We start from the raw sequence: 25002 nt of genomic DNA, 5'->3' as shown, positions 1-25002 counted from the left end.
TGCAACCTCTGACATATATATAGCAATTGTAAGTTGCTTTGGATAAAGCTTTTCTGCATCTATAATTACACTGTTGTCTGTGTGGTTCACAGTGGTGGAATGTAACTAAGGACATTTACTCAAGTACTGTACTTAGTACACATTTGAGGTACTTGTACTTTACTTGAGTTTGTTCTTTTCATGCCATTTTCTAACTTCTACTCCACTACATTTCAGGGGGATTTTTTTAATCTGACTGCTTTAGTTACTTTACAAATTATGTTTTGCACACAAAACACATGTAGTTTATAAAATATGGTGTTTTATTATAAATTAAACTACCCAACAATATACAGGCCTACAAGTCCAGCTAAAATAATTATCCTATTAAACACTTAGTTAACTGACAGAACTGTTTGGATCGTTTCCAGTTTCAAAAATGTGAGAATTTATCTCCATTGAGTAGGCTACTTTTACTTTTAATACTTACATTTCCTGATGATACTTACATACTTTTACTTAAAGTAGCATTTCCAATGCAGGACTTTGACTGTAACAGAGTATTAGTACTTTTACTTAAGTAAAGGATCTGAATACTTCCACTATACTATCCAGACGTTTAAACGTTGTTTCTCCTCTCCGCTGGATGGCAGTGGTGGGACATGCAACTAGCGGCGCTGTCTTTTGTGTTGGCAACCACCGGTTACTGCTAACAGCCATAAACACCAAAACAACGGGGGCATCTGTCCCTGTAGGAATCAGGTCGATGCCGTTAAACGATTTCGTTGTTAGCTATGTGATACTAGCTAGTGTAACGGAGTTTTAGAAACATTATTTCGAAGGTACATTATGATGAATTACTCTCAAGTATGAATTTTCCTGGTATATTTTGCAGCCACTGACGATTGCGCATCTGGACTTAACCAAGCCGCTACCGCTAGCTAACGGACCAGCTGCAGACCTCTGTGCTGTACACCCAGTCAGGGCTGCCCTCTGCATTGATTCCGAGGAAGTAACGTTAGCTACTAGCTAATTCAGCTAGCTGTCAGTCTTGAGCACCACCAGCCATAGGTTAGCTCATGTAGCAGCTAACGTTAGCGTTAAAGGGTCACCGAAAATGTAAATTAACATGAGGCCAAAGAGACGTGAACTGGTGAGTCTTATAATTTAAATGTAACTTTCCAACTAGCCAGCTAACGGCCTCTGACTGTTAACGGTATTCAGCTAGCTAGCTATCTTAGCTTAGCAACGTTAGCTTTGTTGTGATAGCCTGAGGAGAGCCCCTTGTTGCGGATACTAGTTGTTTTATCCTTAAGCTAGTTGGATATAAGACATACAGTCAATACACGGTGTGTTGGTAGCATTCTTTGTATACAAGCCACATGTGTAAAAACCTTCGTGTAACTTTACTGTTATGTTTGTGAGATTGGTGCACTGGTACGCTAGCTAATGCTACTGTACATGGGGCTAACAGATGTTGGCTCGATCAGAATAATTTCTTCTCCAGAGGCTGCCTCTGAGTCTCGTAATGCGCATAAAACATTGTCATTTTGCACCTTCAGGTCTGTTCAATTCAGCAGTGTGAATGCCATTGCAGTTTACAGAAGGGTCATGTAAACTTTAACTGGAATTTACAGCAAAAAGAGAATTATGTTAACGGGCAGGCGGATGCAAGGGCCACAGGAAGTTTTTTTGTGGGACCACCAGGCTACATGACTCTTGGATTTCCATAGAAACAATCCTCTCTATCCTGCTGGCATAGTTCCTTTGTCTTGTGATGTAAATCAAGTGGTCTATCAACTGAAACGTCGGTGGTTGGTCCCCATTTGCTGCACGATGCTACTACATATTTTTGGTGATAATCTGTTAGGACCCACACCAAATTATTCTCTTTCACCTTGTGCCTCCCATTATTCAGGTGGTGCCAGTGATGTCCTCATCCTGCCCTGTCTCCTTCATCCTGGTGGTTCTTCTGTTGGCTGAGTTGCCTGCGTACCAGGCAGGGGACTGCAAGGGCCACAGGCAGGTGTTGAGGGGCCCACCAGGCTACGTCACAGATGGACCAGGAAACTACTCTGTCAATGGGAACTGCGAGTGGCTTATCAAAGGTATAATGAACCAAGATGTTGTCTTGTGCACAAGAAATTTGACCATTTAACAACTAAGTATCCAATAGACTGTTATTTAATCTCCCTAATATATCTCCCAACTTTTAATATCTTCCAGCTCCTAGCAACAGTCACCGCATTGTCTTAAATTTCACCTTCATGGACACAGAGTGTACCTATGATTACCTGTTTGTGTATGATGGAGACTCCTACCAGAGCCCTCTACTTGCCAGCCTGAGTGGCAACACTCTGCCTCAACCCATTGAAGCCAAGTCTGGCAAGGTAACCAATTAAGACATGATGAAAGAAACTCTGAAACATTCTAACTGTGGCAAATATTGACTTTGTGACCGTTACTTAATGTCCTTGTTCCAGATGCTGCTTCATCTCTTCAGTGATGCTAATTACAACCTCCTTGGCTTCAATGCAACTTACACCTTCTCTGTGTGCCCTGGAGCCTGTGGTGGTCATGGCCGCTGTGATTCCTCTACATCAAAGTGCCATTGCCATCAGGGTTGGGGAGAAGCAGCTTGTACAACCCCTCTTTGCTCCCAGGCTTGTTCTGTGAATGGCCAGTGTGACCAGGTAAGAGAAGCGATGGTTAATGTTTAAAGACTACTACACACTGAGCCGATAATCGGCCGTCGGGCAGTCTGGCGAGGTCAGTGACTCGAGTCTGTTCGGTGTGTTCCGTCGTCCGTCCGAGGGCCTTCATTTGGGCCGATTTGACATGTATAATCAGCGGGGTGGGCACTGCCAGCAGTCGGACTCAAATGACCCAGAAACGGGGAGCGGAATGAGCGTGACTAGAGTCTCTCAAAATCTGACGAAAATCTTTTAAACTGACCTTTGTCGATCTGAAATGAAGACAGATTCAGCAACTGCATGGCCTATTTCTCACTTAAAATGTTTTCAGAAACACGTTTCGGTGAAATATTTTAGTACAATATGAGATCGTATTCTGAACAAGCCGCCGTGACAGTCTGTCTTTGAATTTCTGGAGAAACCAGACCCATGTGACGCGATCGACCAATCAGCTGCCGGTTTTCATTTTTGGGCAACAATACAGAATAGCGCCGCCTGCTGTTATGGAGACGTATTACGTCTCGTTGCTTTGGTGCGTTCTGAGGCACTTTTTTGACCAACTGGGGCAGACTGATCAGTCCAACTGCCTTTTCTGCCGAGGGTCGGCCGTCTGGTCTGTGTGTCTGGACACAAAGCCGTATTTAACCAAAGAGTCACTCATTCTTCCCTGAATAAGCTTTAATTATATTTGTCATGTGTGCATTTTAGTTTTATTCTCCATGTTTCGTCTCAGAAAGGAGAGCGCTGTCTGTGTAACCCAGGCTTCCTGGGTCACAGCTGCCAGCTTGGTTTCCATGATGATAGTGGGGCAGGGCAGTGGTGGCGTGTGAGTGAAGAAAACCCCTACACGCCTCCTAGGACGGGTTCTGCTGGCGTGTACCTGTCCTCCACTGGAGCCATGTACTTGTTTGGCGGTGAGAGTGACATACTCCTAATTTCCACAGATGTTTTGATATTAATTGAACAAACCCACCTTCCACCCCCTTTTTAACACACTTGTTGTAAGTTAATAGTCCTTTATTCTTTGGCAGAGTAATTACATTCTAACTTGTAACACTTTTTATCACTTCATAGAACTCCTATTCTATTAAGGGTTGGATTTTAACCAACTTTAATATTGCTGTATTTGATTTAGCTGCAGTCCCTTATTTGACTTTTTCTCTTCTCTAGTATCCGATAGTGTTTTTGATTAATGACATCATGTTTGAATATTACTTATTTTCCTCCAGGGTTTGACCTGAACAGAGCTCTTGGTGACTTGATCAAATATAACTTCACATCCAACCAATGGGAAAGCAGGTCTTATGGTCACTCTCCTGTAAGTGGTTTGTGGATAAATACACACACACACACACACACACACACACACACAGCATTAAACTCAAGCTGAAATGAAGTCCTACAAAGTGGGTTTCCACAGCTGAACAGTAGATCATTTGTATAGTTCAAATACAATGCACAATGATTTCACTATTAAGCCTGTTGCCCTATCCTCTCACTATGTTTTCAGTTCAGATACCCTGGCAAAAAAAACTCCCCAGCCCACAGCGTCATATGACAAATTCACTAAAAATGTGTGGTTAAAAAATATGGTTAGGCAGAAATCTGATCACTGTCAAAGTGTGTAAATGACATTTTTTTTTCATAATCAGGTTATTGCAGTGTATGTAAACGTCTACTCCTATTTCCTGATTTCTCCCAAGTGCCTGATTCAATGTGAATATAAGTGCTCCCATTTATTATTTTACATTTCTTTTTAATTCACTTCATTCCTGCACTGTGACTCTCCTCTGTTGTCAGGTGGCTCGTCATTCCCACACAGCAGTAGAGTGGATGGGTAATATGGTTATCTTTGGAGGAGAGCTAGCCAACGGCTCCCTGGCCAGTGATGTCTGGATGTACCGGCCACTTCAAGATGACTGGCAACAGCATGGCTTTTCAAATTCACGTGGGTCTCCTAAACTGGCCAATCACGCTGCAGCTGTAGTAGACAATTATCTCTATGTATTTGGAGGTGGGTTTCATATTATATTGTCACGTGGCAGTCTATGTTTAGATTACATATATCCCTTAAAAACAAATTGTACTTAAGCAGCATCTTTCCTTTTTCTCTCTCCTTATATCCCAGGTCGCACTGAGGAGGATATGTTTTCTTCTTCTCTGTATCGGTTCGGCCTGCATGGCTCTGGGCGGTGGGAGACTGTTCAGCCCACCGGTGGGAAGCCCCCGGCCACTGCCGGCCATTCCATGGTGTTCCACAGCCCATCCAGGACACTGCTGGTCTACGGAGGTCACAGGCCTACTACTGCCAGGTACACACCCTCTTGTGCGTTAGCAGATGGCATACATTAAGACACACACACACACACACACACACAGCTGGTAGAAACATTTCGTACACACATTTCTATTTGTGGTTGCTAATGATAATAATAACAGTTTGCTGTCTAGTTTTGGAATGTATCTTTTTTTTGTTTGGGGATCGCACATGTCATATTTTTGTCTATACCTGTAGACATCAAGTTAATTGTAAACTATTTGTCCTTCGTGATTAGATAAAACGTGATTTCTGTTTTAAAACTTGTTAATTGAAGGCACTGCAGAAAAAAGATAAGAATAGTAGAAGTAGAAATTATTTGAAATGATGAAACAAGTTTGTTACCCAACATTTTGAATATATATATACACAGCATCTTTTATAGATTCTGAAAGTACACTTGTATATTTTTTTAAGGTTTAGCGTGAGGGTGAACAACACAGACGTGTTCCACGTGGACAGGCGGTTTTGGACATCCTTCCGTTCTCGTTTCCCAGCAACCGGCCCCAGAGAGAGAGCTTTCCACTCAGCCACCGTCATTGGAAACTACATGGTGGTCTACGGTAAGCATTAAGTATATTAACATAATTCTCTTTAATCAGTGCTGTCCTGTGTATATTTATCTATTTTCTTCCTCCCTTTCTCTCACAGGGGGGAATGTACATATTCATTACCAAGAGGAGAAGTGCTTTGATGAGGAGATCTTCTTTTATCATCTGGGCTGTCACCAATGGGTGTCTGCTGGGGAGAGATGGTCACGTAGTGAGTTCCCATAGACTCTCACACACAGTCCAGCTTGTTTCTTTTTTTGGTTGTTATTAAGCATCTACACGTACATTGCCTACAAAACTTTAATTTTTTCTAAGGAGGGGATTCTGTGAGGGGGCGTTACTCGCATGTTGCTGCTGTGATGGAGGGACGAGTGCTACTGGTTGCTGGGGGTTACAGTGGCGTTGCCCGTGGAGACCTGGTGGCTTACAAAGTTCCACTGTTTGTCAGTAGCTATCAAGGTGACAGGGTGAGTGAAAGTGTCATAAAACAAGACAACTTGCAGTCATGTCGTTTTAAAGACTGATGGGAGGAAGGCTGAAAAAAAATAGTTTTGAAGAAGAGCAGCTAGGAATAACTAAATTGTTGTGAAACTGTGTGTATGTGTGTGTTGCATTATTAGGACGCTGTTTGTGCTGAGGCGCTAGACGAAAGTATGTGCCTTAAGAACCCAGAGTGCAGCTGGTGTGAAGGCCGCTGTCGAGAGTACCAGCCAACTAATCCGGTAACACTTTCCTCAGCCCAGCCTTGTGGTTTACTCTCTTTGACTTATTCATACAAATGTAGTGTAAATATATTATTGGAACTGTATATCCATTACGATTAGGAGACACCCAAAACATTTCTTTCACTTTTTTTTTCACCTGTATGAATATCTGTCAGGATTACCAGTGCAATTTATAACACCTCTTTTGTGTTCACAGTGTGGCAGTACTGGTTGCCTGGGCCTGGCTCGCTTCCTGTCTGATTGCCAGTCCTGCCTGGTGTTCAGTGGCACTCTGGCTGCTTTGGCCCGTGCCCCTGGTGAATTTGGCTGGTGTGTTCAGAATGAGTCCTGCCTACCAGTGTCAGGTGAGACCCAATGAGGGAGGAAGGAGGGCAAAAGATAAGGGCTAAGCCTCAGACTGGAAAAAAAAAAAGATGTTGGGAGTTGACAGGGGAGGGACTTATGTTGGGCGTGTTTCAGAGATGGAGCACAGTGATGTGACTACACCCAGCCGAGCTTGTACAGGCTATTCAGACCATGATTTGACTTGCCTGTCCAATCATATCCTTCCTTTGGTACAGTGAGGTCATGTCATTTTACTCTTTTTGAACACACGTCACACAAAAGTCACAGATTAGATTTGTTTCAGTACAGTAGAACACTTTAGAAGTCGGCTGTATTACGATATTTGTGGAGGTCAGATGTGTTCTTTGTATGCTGACCTCTCCCTCTCGGTCTCACAGAGCGAAGTGCGTGCCGTGTGGACCAGATCTCAGGGGCGTACGGCTGGTGGGGGGAGCGTACCCTTTTCCTAACCTCCCTCCACTCCTGTCGCACCGAGAACTATGTCCCGGGACTGCACCTGCTCACCTTCCAGCACCCCCGCAACGACTCCCAGCCTGACAAGGTACGGAGTCCAAATCTCAAGTGCTAACTGTACTGGTTGTAATAACTTCCCTTTTCTGCTTATATTTATCCCTCCTTCCTTCCTCCAACATTGCTTTGACACTTTGACTGCACTGTAGTTCTCCAACTTGAATATTATGATCGTTTCTCTTTTATTGTGAATTTCTACCTTGTGCTCTTGGTAGGCCTGTCACGATAACAAATTTTGCTGGACGATAAATTGTCCCAGAAATGATTGCGATAAACGATAATATTGTCGTCCGAAACCATTTTCATCTAATATAATGATAATGGCGTAATGATAATGGCATAATAATGCAGGTACACCTTTTCAAAGATCAATACACTTGTATTTCTAAAGAATATTTAACACTGGAACTGGAAGACATTTTAAATATCCACAATATGTCTTTTTTTTTGGTCATCTTTCACGCTGTTGTACAGTTGTGGAATTGCCGTTTGTGTTGTATGTTCTCCCAGGCAATTCATAGCCTACTGGCTGTCAAATGTTTGCAGCATTCCTCGAGTGTTTGTGCGATAGACTACAGACTCTGTACTACATTTAACAATTATTTAACACTAAATATTACATTTAAATAATATATAATTAATACATTAAATCTATCTATATGGCTACCTGCCACATGTCGAGTAAATGTTTGTACCAAAATAGTTCTGTTTTTCAGTCTTCATTTTGGCGAAGGTGCAGCTTCTGCTCCTCTGCAGGTCGGAGCTTCATGGGGGCGGGCCGACACACACACACACACACACACACACACACACACACACACAAACACTTTCCGCACTCTGTATGTCCGAGCCTGTCTCCACCTGCAGGTCGTCAACTGTGTGGTTTGGAATGAAAGGGAGAAAACGGGACGCCGAGTAACACGGCGGATATCGCTCATATACTTGATATATACTTTTTTTGACGGCGCCTTATCTGCAAAGTGCTGCGGGAAACCCTGCTCCAACTCTCAACTAGCGTTTTCTGCTCTCTCTCTCTCTCTCTCTCCGCCTGGAGTCCCGCCCACACAAAGACCATGCGACTGACAAGAGGGTTCACTCCTCGTTACGCTAAGGAACCGAGCGTGGTCCTCCAGTCTCTTTGGTAGAGAGAGAGAAGGAAAACAAACAAGCATGCAAATGGAAATTATCGCGGCCGGAAAAATTATCGAGCTCATTTTTTTTTATCGTGCGATTTATTGACTATCGTGACAGGCCTAGCTCTTGGCTTTTCAACCTCTTTGCTTCAATGCTCACTTGTGTTTTATTGCGCTCATAGAGAACATTCCTTTTTTTAAGTAGTTTTGTCAAACTTGGGAAGCAGTTTGTAGAGAATAGTCCTTTTGTTGATGTGTTTCCACTTCCATCCATCCTCCCTCCATCCTCCTCACCCCTTCGCCAGGTGTCCATCCTACGCAGTACCACCATCATCCTTAGTCCCACCACAGAAATGGATGTAGCCCTACAGTTCAGGGGCTTCATCCACCCATTGTGGGGGGCCCCTCCACCTGCACCCCCTCCCACCGAGACTGTCTCCATGTGGGCTCGCATCCAAAGGCTCCACTTTGAGGCCCGAATGGCTTCAGGGCCCAACTCCAGCCAACTGGTGAGGGAAAATGCATGTCAGCACTTTTTGTGTTTTTATAAATTCAATAAATTATTTTAAAATAAATTGCTCATCTGAAATTGGAAAGTATCGGCAGAATTAGTTGTTCTAGATGTAGTCTATATCCACGACGTTCCACCGCCGCGATTGCTGTGGTGCCGCAGGAAATTCCACCGGATGCATGTCTTTTCGCCGATCTCCTTTTCCTTCTGCTTTCTTTGTTTCGGAATTTTAAACTCCGGTGGATTTATGAGGACTATGGTTAACTGCTCCTCAGATCTCTGCAGGGTAAATCCAGACAGCTAGCTAGACTATCTGTCCAATCTGAGTTTTCTGTTGCACGACTAAAACAACTTTTGAATGTGCACGTTCCACCAAAACAAGTTCCTTCCTGAGGCTATTTTGCAGTGGCTCCGTGCAGAGCTTAGCGCCACCCCTGATGATTGTGATTGGGTCAAAGAAATGCCAATAAACCAGAGCACTGTCAATGCGAGACTATTCTAGATGTAACGTGTCTTATAATATTATTTTTACTAGACATAATGTAGTGATTTTAGCCCCATGTTGAATAACATTGTGACTATTGGAAAGGCATCCCCACAGGAGTAATAAGTGCAGGACAAATAACCTCCCTTGTGTCTTTACTTGCAATTACATTTACCTTACTTGACAACAAAACTATGTATGCTTTTTGACAGTTTTGCTGCTGAAGTTTCCCAATAATTAAACACCCACAATAGTGTATTGGATTGTGGAAAAATATTGCATTAGATTGTGATTGTGTACATTTTCTATTTAAATGCACTGACTTGTAATGGAATAGTACATTATGTACATTTCTGGAATGCTAATTTAATTTAAATACCTTATGTTGTATATTAAAGATGCAGTAGGTAAGACTTATAAAACTAACTTTCTGTCATATTTTCTGAAACTGACCCTATGTTCCAGTAGAACTACATGAAGCGGGTAATTTAAAAAAAATAATCTGGCTCCTCTGGTACCACCTACAGCCTGTAGTGTGATTTGCAAAAATCCACCGCTCCCTGTTCAGATACACCAATCAGGGCCAAGGGGGGGTATCTAACTGCGTGTCAATCACTGCTCATGCACACACACTCATTCTCCCTTGTGGAGGGGAGGGGCTTAGGAGACCGCTTTGTCCTCTAGCGGAAAGGGGGGGAGGGACTGAGAAGTTGTCGATGTTCAAATTTTTTTGCTAAGTCCTGGATCTTCACAGTCCTACCTACAGCACCTTTTAAATGACTGAGAGATTTTTTTAAATTAGCAGCAGTTATTTATTGCCAGCCTTACTTAACTCTTGTCCACTTTTTCTTTCTCTCTAATTCTCTATGCATCTTTAACCTATCGGAGCAGGAGGTGGTGGGTCGTTGGGCAGCCCAGCAGGAGAAAGAGTTGAAGCTGCTGGCTCGCACAGATGGGAGTAGACTGTTTTCTAACCTGACCAGGGGCAACCATTACCTTGTTCAGGCTGAGGGCTACCTTAACAACTCTGGCTCAGGACAGACCAGTGAGATGGCCCTGATATGGAACAGAACATTGCCTGGAGGCAGTGTGAGTACTGGCACAGTTAAACATGTGCTTTTATGAAGAGATTTGATGAAGTAAAAGAAACTGTAGCTTGTGGTTCTGTCATTTTTCCGCACAATGGGTTCATTCAATAGTAAAACAAAAGCTAAACTCTTACCTAATATGCCCTTTCCCTCATAACTTGCTCTCCCTTTAGGAGATCTCCTTCCTGTTCCTGGAGCCTTACCGCTCAGGTTCCTGCTCAGCATACATGTCCTGTCTGGCCTGTTTGTCCGATCAGTCTTGTGGTTGGTGCCCGTCTTTGTCCCGCTGCCTGCTGCGGGACAACCCAGACCTCGAGCCCTGCCCTGAGGGAGAGAACAGGGAAGGCAAGGGGGATGGTCAGCGCCATCTGCTGTTGGCACCCCAGCACTGCACCTTGTGTGAAGAGTACAGAGACTGCTCTGCTTGTACTCAGGTACATCACAGATAACACCTAATTTTAACATAAAGTGTCACTATGCAGCTGATATTATTATATAACTTAATTTGGAGCTGCTGTATTCCTGACTCATGCAAAGCTCAATTTGGCCTGCAGGACCCTTTTTGCGAATGGCAAATAAACTCCAGCAAGAAAGGCGACTACCAGTGCAGTCGACGGGGAAGACTAGATGGATCCATACGTGACTCAAGGGGTTGTCCTAAAGTCTGCAACCAGTAAGTTGAAAAACTATATTTTTATATGTTGTTTATATTTTTATATGTAACAAGAATCTTAACTCGCATCTTTTTTTCTTGCAAAGGAGAAGGACGTGTGGTGAGTGCCTTTCTAACTCCAGCCAGTGTGCATGGTGTGAGTCAGCCCAGGCCTGCTTCTATTTTGCTGCCTACCTCACAAAATACCCCTATGGAGAGTGCAGGGACTGGTACGACAGGTAAAATAAGGACATTTTTAAGACTTGTTTTGTTTTATTTTCAGCTGACAGTTGATACACATACCTATTTGCAGTTGCACATACAGTTAACTGCTTTCCTGTTACACTCACATTACATAAACCAAAAATAAGACAAAGAACTGACTGAATTTTAAAATATAACGTCTTTTGAATGCAATTAGTTATGTTTTGTCAGTGAGTTGAATTGAACCTAAATCATTAATCTAATATTCTCTTTTCTTTTCTCTTACTTGTCAGTGTTCATTCGATTCCCCAGTGTAAGCAATGTTCAGCTTTAAACACGTGCACAGACTGCCTGCGGACATTCCAGTGTGGCTGGTGTGGTGACTACAACAATCCCACAATTGGAAAGTAAGTATGGCACACATACAACAAATATACAAAACATATTCACAACAAATACTTTGACAATTACTCTGTACAGATTGATGTAGTTATTGATAATTCCCTTTTGTTATAAAATGTCTGATATGTTTAATAGTCATTGTCTTCTTGTATTCATTCATGGTTTCTACTCATCTTTTCAGATGTTTGAGGGGAGACTGGGCAGGAATGGACGACCCCTTGGTGTATAACTGTAGTGTGGCTGTGGCTGAAGCACAGGCTGCAAAGTAAGAAATCTCTTATTATACTTTCATGACTTGATGCAGTAAGTAGGTGCCTTTTTCTCGTAAGGAAGGGCTTTTGTTATATTGGTAATTTACAATAAAGTATTATGGATGGAGTGTTTTTCACAGGTTGTAAATGTATTTGTGGTGTTTCACTCTTTTGAAGAGGAAGGGGTCCTTAACTTGTTTTTTTACAATACAATTACTCCAAGTTGAAAAGGACAAAATGCATTTGCAAGACTTATAAAATTCACTTGTCCCAGTATTAAAAGAAAATATTTCAATGTTATCAGTTATATCCATTTGAAAAAAAATTATTGAAGGGATTTTTGTTTCTTTACGATCTTTACTTTCTGAAACCTTCACATACCATAGAATTAAACAGAACTTCTACATAGAGCCATATCACAGTGGATGGACGTATAGATGGATATAGTACAGGGTGTCCGCAGGGTTTTAAAAAGTATTAAAAGGTAGTAAATCAAATTAGTAAAAAGTAAGGCCATTAAAAGGTATTAATTCTTTTAATATTTTTTTTGCAAACTATGAGTTGTCCATTTGTTTCATTATGTCTATTTAAGTTGATCTTGTAAAGTTTGTGTGATATTATATCCTATCCCGCATCGGGTGATAGCCAATCTTAGCCTGACAAGCCAGACCCACATCAAGATGTTGGGTCTGTGAACTCATCATTGGCAGCGCTCAATCCGAGGGGCGGGATAAACGGTTGTCTTTCAAATTCCCTCTGCACGCTACAACCAAGCAGAGCAACGAAGAAGATAGCGGAGCTAGTTGATTAAACTTTTGCCGTATCCGGTCGGCAAAACTGTTAGTATACCTGTCCAACTTCAATTCTCCTTGTTCTACTCTTCCAGCCCCGAGCCCCAGACCTCGGCCCCGCCACGACCCCTGGAAATGGAGATGGAGCTGGAGCTCTTGGATGACGAAGAGCAAGATGCAATCTGGTCCTACCCCACCTGCCCTGATGTAGAGGAATGCAGGCTGGGTCTCCACAACTGTCACCCCTTCGCCACCTGCATCAACACTCCCACCTCCTATGAGTGCCATTGTGAGAGAGGATACACAGGGGATGGCACACTGCACTGCAACCAGACGTAAGATGTTCCTCTGTTTATTCATCCTTCAACTCTCTTGGGCGAAAAATCTTCATATTTTCCATTTAGTCATCAGGATTTTATTATTTTTTTTAAAGGACATTTTGACCCAAACATAATTGTTGCTATTTCCACAGGTGCTACAATGAGTGCCGTGAGGGCCAATGTAGTGGCAGCCCACGGTTTGAGTGTGAATGTTCCCTTGGCTGGACGTCTGACCCCGCCACCCTGGTTCTCAGTGGTGTTGAATGCGATGTTGACTGTGGCTGCAACTTCCATTCCACCTGTATTACTGCACCAGGGATATGTGACGAATGCCAGGGTGAGACTTGTTTCAATAGCTTGTTCTCAGTCATCTTTTGTATTAAAGTCCTACTGAACAAGGCCAATTTATGCGGTAAAATCAAACGGCATTTGTTAAAATTTGTCTTTCAGATTGGACTACAGGACCCCACTGTGAGCACTGCCGTCCAGGTAGCTTTGGTTCAGCGCTGGCTGGTGGTGGCGGCTGTGTGCAATGTGAGTGTAACGGCCATGGCGACCCTCTCCGAGGATACTGTCACAACCAGACAGGCCAGTGCTACTGCACCCACAACACTCAGGGACCACATTGTGAGTCCTGCCTTCCTGGTTACTACGGAGACCCCAGGTAAGAAGATCTTCGTCTTACAACTTGAGTATAACGCACACTTATTATTTCTTTGTGTCTGTACTGATTGAAAACTATTTGAAATCAAGGAGTGGAGATTACAATAAGGTATTGATAAAAGCAGAAAGTGATTTATGATTTTTATTTTTCAGATTCTTTCATCATGACTCATCTATCTTGATATCTTTCTCTTTCCAACAGGAACAATGGCACATGCTACCGCCAGTGCCAGGGTCGTTCTGTGCTGCTCTCCTCCACCTCTGCCATGCCTCTCTCCTCTTCTCTGGGTTGGCGAAGTGGCACAGAAGGGAACGGAGGACTTTCTCATTGCCTGTGGGTCCTGTCTGTGACTGAGAACCTGGCACCTTGTCTGCCCAGACAGCTGTGTCCCCCTGTAGCCCTCACTCTACACCCAGACTCCCATACACGTTGTAAAGTGAGTACAAACATGACCTGATAATACACACGAGCAAATGAACATGTTAGCTGTGCTGTAGCATCAAACATTGTCAGTATTCCTACCTGTATAACTATCGCCCTTAAATTCCCTTTGTTTTGTTTTGCAGAGCTCCTTTGTCTATGTGTTTGATGGCCTTCCTCGTTTCCTGGCCAATGGAGTTGTACATTCAGATCACAACCTGATTGGGGCATTCTGTGGCACCACAAGGACTCAACCTATCACTGTGGAGGCCACCTCAGGTATCATCCATATATTCATTCAATAATGAACATGTTTTTGCCTGGAGAACTCTGCTTGTCCATTACAGGCAGACAGCAAAAGTTGAGCTATTAAAATGGTATTTCCTCTGAACACATTAACCACTAATTACCTAGCAGATTACTTCACCTCAGGGCATTGGGTAAGTCCTTTTGCTGTCAACCATTGAAACATGTTATACAAACTCTTACCCACATCTACTTATTTGAAGTAATGGAGTTATAGTTGGCATTTAAACACACAGAATCGAAAATCACCATGTCGCTCTCACTATATTCTATTTTCTCTTTTACTACCAGGTGTAATCTCCGTCTACTTTGAGGCCAACGTCTCCTCAAACAAACCTCAAGGCTTCAATGCATCTTTCTGGGTGCGGCGGTGTCACCAGAGCTCTGATGAGGGCGAAGAGGGGTCACCTGTGTGTCCAGCTGGAGCTCAGTGCCAAGGGGGGCTCTGTCAGTGCCCTCAGGGATATGGTGGACCCCAGTGCAACCGGCCCATATGCCCTCAGGATTGTGGAATAGCAGAAGGAAGAGGGGCTTGTAATATAGTAAGAGTTGTGACAATTTATATTTAGAATTTTACTTTTGATATGGGCACAGGGATCACTTATTTCTAGGAATAGACGTGTTTGGGAATTATTAAAGAATGGAAATTGTGTCCAAAATGTACAGTTAGAGTACCATACACTGTAGTTTTATACTCTCTGCCATTAGATTTCTTGTGATGTGTTCATGATAATCGGAAATGACCTCTGTAAAATATTGTGTCTAGTAATAGTCATGTTACAAATGTTCCTAGATTGCTAACCAACATATTTTTTTTGTCTCAGTCTCTGGGAGTGTGTGTGTGCTCAGATAGCTGGGCTGGCTCAGACTGCTCTGTTCCTCGGGACTCCAACAGTCTGGTCTGGGAAACACTGCTGGACACACAACTGACAATGGTAGGGGCAGAACATAAACCGTAAAAAAAAAAAAAAATCAATCTGCACAATTCATGAATCTTACACCCCAGCGACCACAAACACACATTCATTTTGCACCGTTGCTTCACAGAACCAGGCCCACAGGTTTCTCCACAGGATGGGCCACTCTCTGGTGTCTGGACCACAGGGCAACCTCTGGATGTATGGAGGACTCTCTCTGTCAGAGGGCATTCTGGGAAATGTCTACAGGTAGGGCGTTCTGAGTAGTATGAATGTCACAAAACATTTTTGATGTTATACTGTGTGTATAAGTATAAGTAATGTCTATATATGCGTAATAATGCATTTTGTCCCTGGTTTGTTTAGATATTCTGTGTCAGAGCACCGTTGGACACAAATGTTGACAAGCTCTGTGGAAGAAGGCTCGACTCCGAGTCCTCGCTATCACCACGCCTCTGCACTGCTGACCAGTCATGAGTCTGGCTCTGGAAGCCACAGAGCCAGTCACGACTTCATGTTGGTGGTGGGCGGTGTCATTGAAAACGGTGTTGCCATGGATACCTGGAGTCTTAATCTCAGCAGTTTAGTCTGGCGAGAACACAAGGTTAGGATTAGATTTATTGTGGAAATACAAAATATTGTGTGTGTATAAGTGTTATACCTCCTAGTAAATTACATTTTCTTCCATCTCTGACAGAGCACAGTGCTGCCCCCGGTGTCTGGCCACACTTTAACTGTACGCCGAGACTCCTCTGTGCTGTTGATTGGAGGTTACTCTCCAGACAACGGCTTCAACCACCATCTGCTGGAGTTCAGCCCTCATACAGGAAACTGGACCATTGCCCCCCACACTGGCACACCACCTACAGGTTTTTAAGGCCTTTTGTTTTTGTTATGGATTGTAACATAGTTCTTACTTGGTCAATAACTTATTGACTGATGCACTACTTCTATATAAGTACAAACGTAATTTATGTATTAGTCAACCTCAAAGAGAATTCTGGTATTGCATTTTGAAAATACATTTTTGAATTTTGCACTTTAACCTGTTTTGCCTTATGTGTGCTTCAATCAGGTTTATATGGCCACTCAGCAGTGTACCATGAGCAGACTGATGCCATCTATGTCTTTGGTGGCTACCGCTTCCACGTGGAGACTGTGGAGCCCTCAGGCGAGCTCTACAGTCTGTACTACCCCAACCTCACCTGGTCTCTGCTGGTGCCCTCACAGGGTAATAAGGTAAGACGCCGACCTCATCTAGTCTCTACCCTCCTGTTACAGGCCAGTAAATTAGACAAGCCAAGCATTTATCTTCTATCAGTCCACTGCATATAAATAACCTATCTATTCTTGCTGTGTCATCTCTTTGCTTTGCAGCCCCTGTCCCGTTTCTTCCACGCTGCAGCCATGATCAAAGACACCATGGTCATTGTCGGGGGAAGGACAGAAGCTGAAGACTACAGTAACTCAGTGTCCCTGTACCAAATCAACTGTAACACCTGGATACAACCAGGTGACCATCTTAGTGTCTTTCTGCAGATTCAATTCTGGTCAAATCCTAAATTTTCCATACCAAAACCTAATCACTTTTTTCTTTCCTTCAGTCTCAGTTGTAGGAGATCCAGTAAATTGTTCAGTGTCTCTTGCCATGACAAGCTTGAGTGGCCGTCTCTTCCTGTCAGGGGGCTTCAATGGTGTCACACTGGGCAGACTCTTAACCCTGTCTGTGCCCTCTGACCCCTGTGCGCTGCTGCCAACACCAGAGGCCTGTAACACCACCACAGGCAGCTGCGTCTGGTGTAGGGGAACCTGTGCTTCTTCTGATACTGCTGAGAGGTAACACATTGGCTGGAAGCAACTCTAAATAAATAGCACTCTGTTCTTGAGCTTGAAGTTATGTGCAGCTACTAAATAAAATTTGTCAAACTTTCAATTCTCTACCTCCCTTTCTGTCAGAATGGGCTGCTTCACTGGCCAGTCTCCCTGTTCCCCGACCCCTCGTCAGCCAGACCAGTGTCGCAGACTGAAGACCTGCAGTGAATGCCTCGCCCGACACCCTAAAACATTCTCCAGTACATCACAGGTAATATACAACACCCCTACTGTAACACAATCACTAGCTCAAACAGACACAGCTCCTTTCTATCAACTAAAATTTGTTCCTTACTGAATTTCCCAGCCTGCTCTACAGTGTAAGTGGTGCACAAACTGTCCAGAGGGGGCCTGTATCAGCAGTTCTGTTAGCTGTACGTCTGAACATGACTGTCGGATCAACCAGAGAGAGATCTTCCTGTCCAGCAACTGCACTGAGACCAGCTGTGAGGCTTCTGACTGCCCCAAGTGTACTGCCTCAGGAAAATGCATGTGGACTCGCCAATTCAAACGTACAGGTATGGGCAATATAGTGTCGAAGAGAGAAATTATGGATTTCCTATAGGCACTTTTGTTTTAATTTTCAGTCTAAACCTGAAAATAAATAAAATGTCAATGTATGAAAAAACATTAAATACACTCAAAATTATGATTATCACACCCGTATGGATCAATTATTATTTTGGAGATAATAAATTAAATATTGTCTGTGTTCCACTAGAACATGTTAACTGTGTTGTGATCATTTCAGGTGAGACACGGCGCATCCTGAGTGTGAACCCCACCTATGACTGGACGTGTTTCAGCTACGCCCTGCTCAACGTCTCACCAATGCAGGTGGAGTCTTCTCCCCCTATGCCGTGCCCTCCACCCTGCCACAGTCTCAATAATTGCAGCCTCTGTCTGGGCTCCAGAGGCTCTGATGGGGGCTGGCAGCATTGTGTGTGGAGCATGGCTCTGCAGCAGGTAAGACTTTACGGAGCTTTACAGAGTATTTTGTATGAGTTTTTTCTTTTATAAAATCATGTTCATATACAGCTAACCTTTCCCCCCTTCCGCTAGTGCATGAGCCCGTCTTTCGTGCCCTTGCGATGTGAGGCGGGTCAGTGCGGTCGTCTGCTCTCTGGGGCGGACTCTTGCTCTCCCCAGTGCTCCCAGCTCACACAGTGCTCCCAGTGCATTTCCAGGCCTCAGTGTGGCTGGTGTGCTACTCGGGAGGGCAATGGGGCTGGACGCTGCTTACAAGGAGGACTTGATGGTGAGAAATATCTTCAGTTGATGCGTTCAAGAAGTTCAGCATTGTGGAGTGTAACCAGTCCAGCGTTACATTTATCACTTAATCAAAATTTCTGCTTTTCTCATGTGTGGTTCACTCACCTTCCTCTATTCTTGTCTCCCAGGTGTGAGTGAGGGCGTTTGCCCCCTGAGAAACAGCAGCTGGTCCTTCCTCCACTGTCCAGAGGAGGATGAGTGTGCCAACGGCCATCACCACTGCAACAGCACCCAGGACTGCCACGACCAACCCCAGGGATATCACTGCACCTGCAAACAGGGTTACATACTCAGCAGGTAGGATCAGGAGTTAGCGTTTATGACTCAGGTGCCGAATACACAAGGATATTTACAAAGAATTAATGTATTCCGTTACATAGTAACTGTACAGGTTTACTAAATTCTTCTCTTTTTTTTTTTTTTTTTTGCTGTACAGGGTTTCTGGTCAGTGTGAGCCAGTTTGTGCAGAAGGTTGTGTGAACGGGACGTGCGTGTCCCCAGGAGTTTGCCAGTGTCACTTTGGATTTGTGGGGGAAAACTGCTCCTCTCAGTGCAGCTGCAACAAACACAGCAACTGCGCTGGTGTCAGCAAACCAGATGTTTGCCTTGAGTGCCACAATAACACCATAGTAAGTGCTCATAGTAAAACACATGCACATACTGTAAACACAGTTTTTCCATGCCCACTGGGGATGATTAATTTTTCATAAAATTTCAGGGTAAGCACTGTGAAAAGTGTAAGCCCCTGTTTGTGGGCTCTGCCAAGGGGGGCGGCACTTGTCGTCCATGTCGGGAGTTCTGCAGGGGAAACAGTGCTGTGTGTTTATCTGGAGATGAACTTAAGAAGGCCCTTGAGAATCCACGGCTCTTCCCTCTGGACCCCAACAGCGTAAGTGTCCGCTGTCCTTGTGGCCTTCTCCTTTATTATATGTTAAAAACAAATACACCAGTTGTGCTTACTCTTGTATCTCTCTTTGTCTCTTTATCAGATTCAGAACTGGGTGTCTGAGGGTCCTACAGAAGAGCATGCTGTCTGTGTGAATTGCAAAAACAACAGCGTGGGGGACAAGTGTGAGAGCTGCCTCAGCGGCTTCTTCCTGCTGCCGGGGAAGTGTGAAAAGTGAGTAATGTTTGCTGCTCAGCAGTCAATGGATTCCCATGACGTGACCAACATTACAAAGCATTTATATGTTATATGCCAAGCTTTTAAATGTTTTTAAAAGGGCTTTATGCTGAATGTTTTTGGCATTGTCCACAATTACCATTATTTTGGGTTGACACAATGCCAGGCCTTTCAGATATAATCTGCATCGCATGTTGTACAACTAAATGCTGATGCTTCTTTAAACTAACCATGCCATCAGAGGGAATTTTTTTACAGCAAAAAAAAATGCTAGTCATGAGATGGAAATCTCCCTATGCCTATAAGTTAGATAAATAAGATGTGCAAATGTTGCAAAAAGGCAATCAGTATCAATGCTTATAGAACAACTAGGATGCACTGAATCCAGATTTTTGGGGTTTGGCCAAATACCGAATCCACTGGTTAAGATTCTGCCGAATCTGAATACCGAATCCTACTCCCATCCTCAGTCCATTAATACAGTAAACACATTAATGAAGTAAACAATGTCCACAGCCTGTAAAATAGTTAAATGTAACAACTTGATGTTGAATTCACACGCTCTTTTTTCCGTCTATTTTGTTTGGCAAATTTTCGCTAAGCAGTGTATGATGAAGGCATGTTGGGTGGGTGAAATTAGAAGGCTAACGTTAGCTAACGAGCAGCAGCCGGCCGATCCATTGCTCCGCTCCCACTGTAGGGAGACTCATTTGCCGAGAGAACGGCTGACAGCCCGGGAGAGGCACTGTCTGGTTAACACAAATTTTTAGCTGTGACTGTCCTTCCTTAGCCGTACCTGAAGTTGCTGCATTTTGGTTGCTGTCTGTAGATTCCTTCATGCACAACTCGTATTCTTTCGTATGTTTCATATGCAAATGTTTTAACAGCAGCGATGTTGTGTATTGTTTAGGGTTCTTGCCACCACGAGACAAATCGGCATTGCAAATTGAACATGTAGCTCGACTTGAATCGCCTTCTTTTGACTGAAAGTACTGCCAAACAACACTTTTTCTGCTCACAAGTTCCATTTTCACTTTCTCACAGCCGACTGCGGTCCACCTACGTAAACACCTTTCTGTAATCAACGGCAGCGTCATTGCGTCGACCAGCGTAGCGCGCGCGTAGGGTTCGGTGCGGTGGAAAAAAATTCTACAGTTCTACAGAAACCGAACCCCATCAAAAAGCCCAATATTCAGCCGAATCCTGGATTCGGTGCATCCCTAGAAGCAACAGACTTATTAGCTCAATAAGCTCTCTCTTCTCCTCCTTTAGTATTTGTATTTCTCATTTTTAGTGTATTTTCTCCTCTTCATTGCAGGTGTCAGTGTAATGGCCATGCAGACACATGTAATGAACACGATGGTACAGGTTGCCCTTGCCAAAACAACACAGAGACCTCCTCCTGTCTCAGCAGCCCTCAGAGTGACCGGAAAGACTGCTACAGGCAACAGGTATGCACATGCACTTCAATTATGGAAGAAGGGTTTCACTTCGCAAAATTATATATAACATATTCTCCACACAGAAGGTGGCCTTGGTCACAATATCATGTTTGATTTTCTTTCTCTGCATTGATAAAAGCAAAATTTTGAATTGAGACAAACATTTGTGACCCTGTCCTATCCATTGCTGGGTTTTGCTCAAGTTGTATTTGTTGTGCTCTGCTATTCAGTGTGCCAAGTGCAAAGACTCCTTCAATGGCACACCGGTGAATGGGCGTCAGTGCTATCGTCAGTTCAACGTTGACACCGAGTGCTGCTTTGACCCCACATCCCAGACCAACTGCTTCCATGATCCCACCATTCGCAACCTGCCCAAGGGGCGCACTGTGTTTTTCTCTGCGCAGCCAAAGTTCACCAATGTGGACATTCGGGTCACCATTGATGTTACCTTTGGTGAGGTGGAAGTGTATGTGTCCAACTCTCATGACATCTTCATTGTGGATGTAGACCGAAACACAGGGATTCACACCATCAGGATCGAGGAAGAAGCAGTAACTCGGGGGACAACGACAGGTATAGATAAGGATTCACCTCCGTCCCCTATAAAGGTGCTTGCCAATGCCTCATCCAGTCTCGGGGGTCCCGTGCTCTCCAACAACCCCCTGCAACTGCAAGCAAAACCCTCAGGGGCAGAGAGAGAAATTACGGAGGCGCGGGCTGAAGGACTCATCACCTACATCACTGTGTGGAAACCACAGACAGTGCTGATTGTCCGAGGTGTTCGAGATCGTGTGGTCATTACCTTCCCCCATGAGGTGCACTCTCTGAAATCCAGCCGCTTCTACATCGCTCTGAGAGGTGTGGGAACTGCCGAGAGACAGGGAGAGTCCCAGGGCCTGCTGTTTCTGCGACAGGACCAAGCACACATCGATCTTTTTGTCTTCTTCTCAGTTTTCTTCTCCTGCTTTTTCCTCTTCCTGTCGGTCTGCGTCCTCCTATGGAAGGTTAAGCAGTTTCTGGACTTCCGTCGGGAGCAGCGTCGCCACATCCAGGAGATGACCAAGATGGCGTCAAGGCCCTTTGCTAAACTCACCATATACCTTGAGCCGGAAGAGCCTCAGCTCATCTACCTGCCTTCAGCTGGTGGAGGGGTGGGGGGCAGCACTGTATCGCTTGCTCATGCCCGCACAAGCAAGTTAGGAGGAGTGGTGGTGGGCCAGAGGGGCAGGGCAGGAGCTGTCTCCTACAAACATGACCCAGGCTCTGGACCCACAGCCCACCATCACCTCACCCTGGGTGGAGGGGGCAACGGTAGCCAGCACCTGCCGCTGCACTACTTGAACACCCACCACTATGCCAGTACCACATCTGGCACCCCGGCCTCACACCATCACCACCCATCAACATACAGCGGCTACCAGCACTTTTGCCGCTCTGACCCCTTCCTCTCTCAGCTCATGGGATTTTCTTATTCCACCTTTAAGGTAGGGCCCATCACCCTAGAGCCCACAGATGACGGCATGGCTGGGGTGGCCACTGTCCTCCTCCAGCTGCCTGGGGGTGTCTTAGCTCCAAATCGGGCCTGTCTGGGCTCTGCACTGGTTACTTTGCGTCAGAACCTGCAAGAATACTGTGGCCATGGCAATGGAGGGGGGCACCCAGGGGCGGGAGCAGGGCGCAAGGGGCTGCTAGGGCATCAACACCTGACCACTATGGCTATGTAGGGAAGAAACAATAGAATTTAAAGAGGACAGGGATAAAAGAGATGGGATAAATCTGTGAAGTGCTTGATATTTGATGAATTAATTTTCTGAAAGCTGCAAGACAAAAACAAAGTCCAAAATAAAGAGTCATGACACAGTCAGTTAACATGAGCATTTTGAACAGAGTTGTACATACACTGTATAATGAATTATTTAGTCATTTATTGTATTATGTTTTGCTGTGCTGTAATTCAGTGCTTCACGTGACCAAGCGAGCTGTGTCTAGAATGCACTACAACTGCTATACGTATCAACAAAACAATGTTGCATCCTGTCTGTGATCACTAAAGAGGTATGAGCACACTCGACAGTCAGTCTCATACGAAGACTGAAGCTGGACTGTTGCCAAAATTCTTCTCACTGACCAACAGAGGTTTTAAAAAATACAGCCGCTCTCTTTGGAACCAACATGTGCTTTATACCCCAAAAAGTGACAATCAAAATTGCCATTGAGAACAAAGACTTAAATTGGTTCAGCATAATGTGCAAGATTTTGATTGTCAGCTCAGCGCAGGTAAAAAAGTCAAAGTTGCTTGTGAGATGTTTTTTTATATCATAGTCAATATGAGTGATTTATAATTGTAACTCAGTATATGGCAGGCTACTAAGCTACAGGTTTATGTTAAACAGACTCCTGAGTTTCTTTGCATATTCATTCACCTGCTCTGTTACACTTTTATTTGTTTTTCTGCTCATCAGCCTTCACTTCTTGCCTTGTGTGTGAGTCGACTGGCTTACACCTAATAACAATAACTTATTCTCTTTGTTTCATGAGTTGTTTTTGTAAAAAAAAAAAAAAGGATAATGTTTTCAATATTAGTCTTCAGTTCCTGACGCTATGATAATTTAATAATTTAACAGAACTCGTCCATAAAAAATGAAGAAATGATGTGTCCATTTAAAACATTTCATTACATTTTGTTGAATGATTTTAATTTGATGAAATGTATGTTGGTGTTTGGCTAGTTTTGCTGGACTGCTTTTTTCAGGCAACTTGTCTGCTTAGGTGATTGTATTAGCCAATCATAGCTACAATTTGATATATATATATTAAAAAAAAAACTGATGCGACAAGAAGGGAAAAAATACAGTATGGTTGGAAAATGTTACTCTATTGAAATTACAGTGATAATGGAAAGAGTTCTCCTGGTGAGATATTTCGAGAACACTTGACACCATCTTTATTTTCAGTGAGACTGAATTACTTGTTCACTGGTTGGTGTTGATGTTATTATTATTTGTTTTCTCTCGGTTTTCCTTTTTTGCACTGCATGGAGGCAATGAGCCCCATTTATTCACGTGAAACAGAGGGGATGTCATCCAGCCTCAGATGGCACACAGTGTCATGGATGAACTCAGAATGATGCTACTGGCTTCTTATTGAATGAACAAAATGAACTGAATAATGGCAGCATAGTTAAGCAAACTAAAGCTCAAATAAATGCTATCACTATTTATAACAGCCCTCCACAAGTAAGCATTACTATTGTTTTTTTTGTCTGTATCTTTGTGTGTTCTTTTGTAACATATTTTTGTACATAACTTTTGTTGTTAAGTTTTTGTTTTTGAAGAAGGGAACAGTGTTGTACAGAAGATTGCATCAAGATTTTCGGTCCGGAGTCGGCTGAAATAAAGTCTGATGAACATGATTGTGAGTGTGTTTTGTACAGAAGGAAAAAAACATGCAATTAGTACTATTAATACTATTTCTTGATTAAAAAAGGAAAATTAGTAGACCGGGTAAACCCAGCCCGATCTGCCGCCGATTTGATTTCTCCCTGCAGCTTGGTCTGGTGATAGCCAGACTAGAAAATTAGGACATGAGACCTAGAAAACAATGATTTTAATATAAAGTATGCTGCCATAACTTCAATATTTCATTTCTGACAAAAAAAAAGATTTAATTACAAATAATGTAACGAATTTCTTTTTTTTTTTAGACTAACCTAGATCTACTCTAGGTTATTTGAAGAAGGAAAAAAAGCCTCAAAGAACTCAAGTACTGTAGGCCTGTATTTGTCCAAACCTTTGATGCTGCTTCTCCCTAGTGCACCAGTTTCTTATTGAACTCTAATTAAGAGTATCAATTGAATCTTACAGTTTGCTACTAAACTGATCGTAAAATACAAAGATGTATGTCTTTGAAGGGCATTTGTAATGGCTTGTGGCAGTTTGTTTTGTTTTTTTATCTTTATGAAAAAAACCAATGCACGTCAGTATTAATCAGACATCACAACTTGAACAATGATTAGGGGAATTGAATTGTT

At 43.5% G+C, this 25002-nt stretch overlaps 1 protein-coding gene across 2 annotated transcripts; it reads left to right on the top strand.

Moving 5' to 3' along the window:
- Positions 1–669: 669 nt before the first annotated feature.
- Positions 670–24384, top strand: megf8 (multiple EGF-like-domains 8). 2 transcript variants are annotated; one of them, XM_078252502.1, is made up of 44 exons: positions 670–821; positions 1898–2087; positions 2206–2369; positions 2463–2672; positions 3406–3586; positions 3902–3990; positions 4473–4686; positions 4801–4984; positions 5407–5552; positions 5641–5751; positions 5856–6007; positions 6161–6262; positions 6462–6609; positions 6988–7151; positions 8559–8762; positions 10140–10337; positions 10510–10770; positions 10891–11009; positions 11096–11227; positions 11486–11599; positions 11776–11859; positions 12732–12971; positions 13109–13293; positions 13407–13620; positions 13822–14056; positions 14187–14319; positions 14638–14888; positions 15171–15281; positions 15394–15512; positions 15630–15867; positions 15961–16132; positions 16339–16502; positions 16641–16776; positions 16868–17099; positions 17220–17346; positions 17443–17653; positions 17887–18101; positions 18198–18393; positions 18536–18704; positions 18844–19036; positions 19126–19296; positions 19397–19527; positions 20849–20981; positions 21203–24384. In XM_078252502.1, exons 2-44 carry the CDS (start codon positions 1910–1912, stop codon positions 22694–22696), a joined length of 8625 nt encoding a protein of 2874 aa, XP_078108628.1. In that variant the 5' UTR covers positions 670–821; positions 1898–1909; the 3' UTR covers positions 22697–24384. The 2 variants fall into 2 exon arrangements, with proteins under 2 accessions (XP_078108628.1, XP_078108627.1); XM_078252501.1 differs by having other exon boundaries at positions 670–1132.
- Positions 24385–25002: the final 618 nt, after the last annotated feature.

Source organism: Sander vitreus, chromosome 6 (assembly GCF_031162955.1).
Source record: "Sander vitreus isolate 19-12246 chromosome 6, sanVit1, whole genome shotgun sequence".
In the NCBI taxonomy this organism is placed as follows: Eukaryota; Metazoa; Chordata; class Actinopteri; order Perciformes; family Percidae; genus Sander; species Sander vitreus.
The sequence above is the reverse complement of the archived record's forward strand: the minus strand, read 5'-3'. Positions and strand labels throughout refer to the sequence as shown.

Excerpts from the sequence above, each read along its gene's own strand:
- megf8 (XM_078252501.1), top strand. The coding sequence starts at position 1,109 with ATGAGGCCAAAGAGACGTGAACTG. Across the intron at positions 10,771-10,890 it reads ACTGCTCTGCTTGTACTCAG|GACCCTTTTTGCGAATGGCA; the intron begins GTACATCACAGA and ends TTTGGCCTGCAG. Across the intron at positions 11,010-11,095 it reads TGTCCTAAAGTCTGCAACCA|GAGAAGGACGTGTGGTGAGT; the intron begins GTAAGTTGAAAA and ends TTTCTTGCAAAG.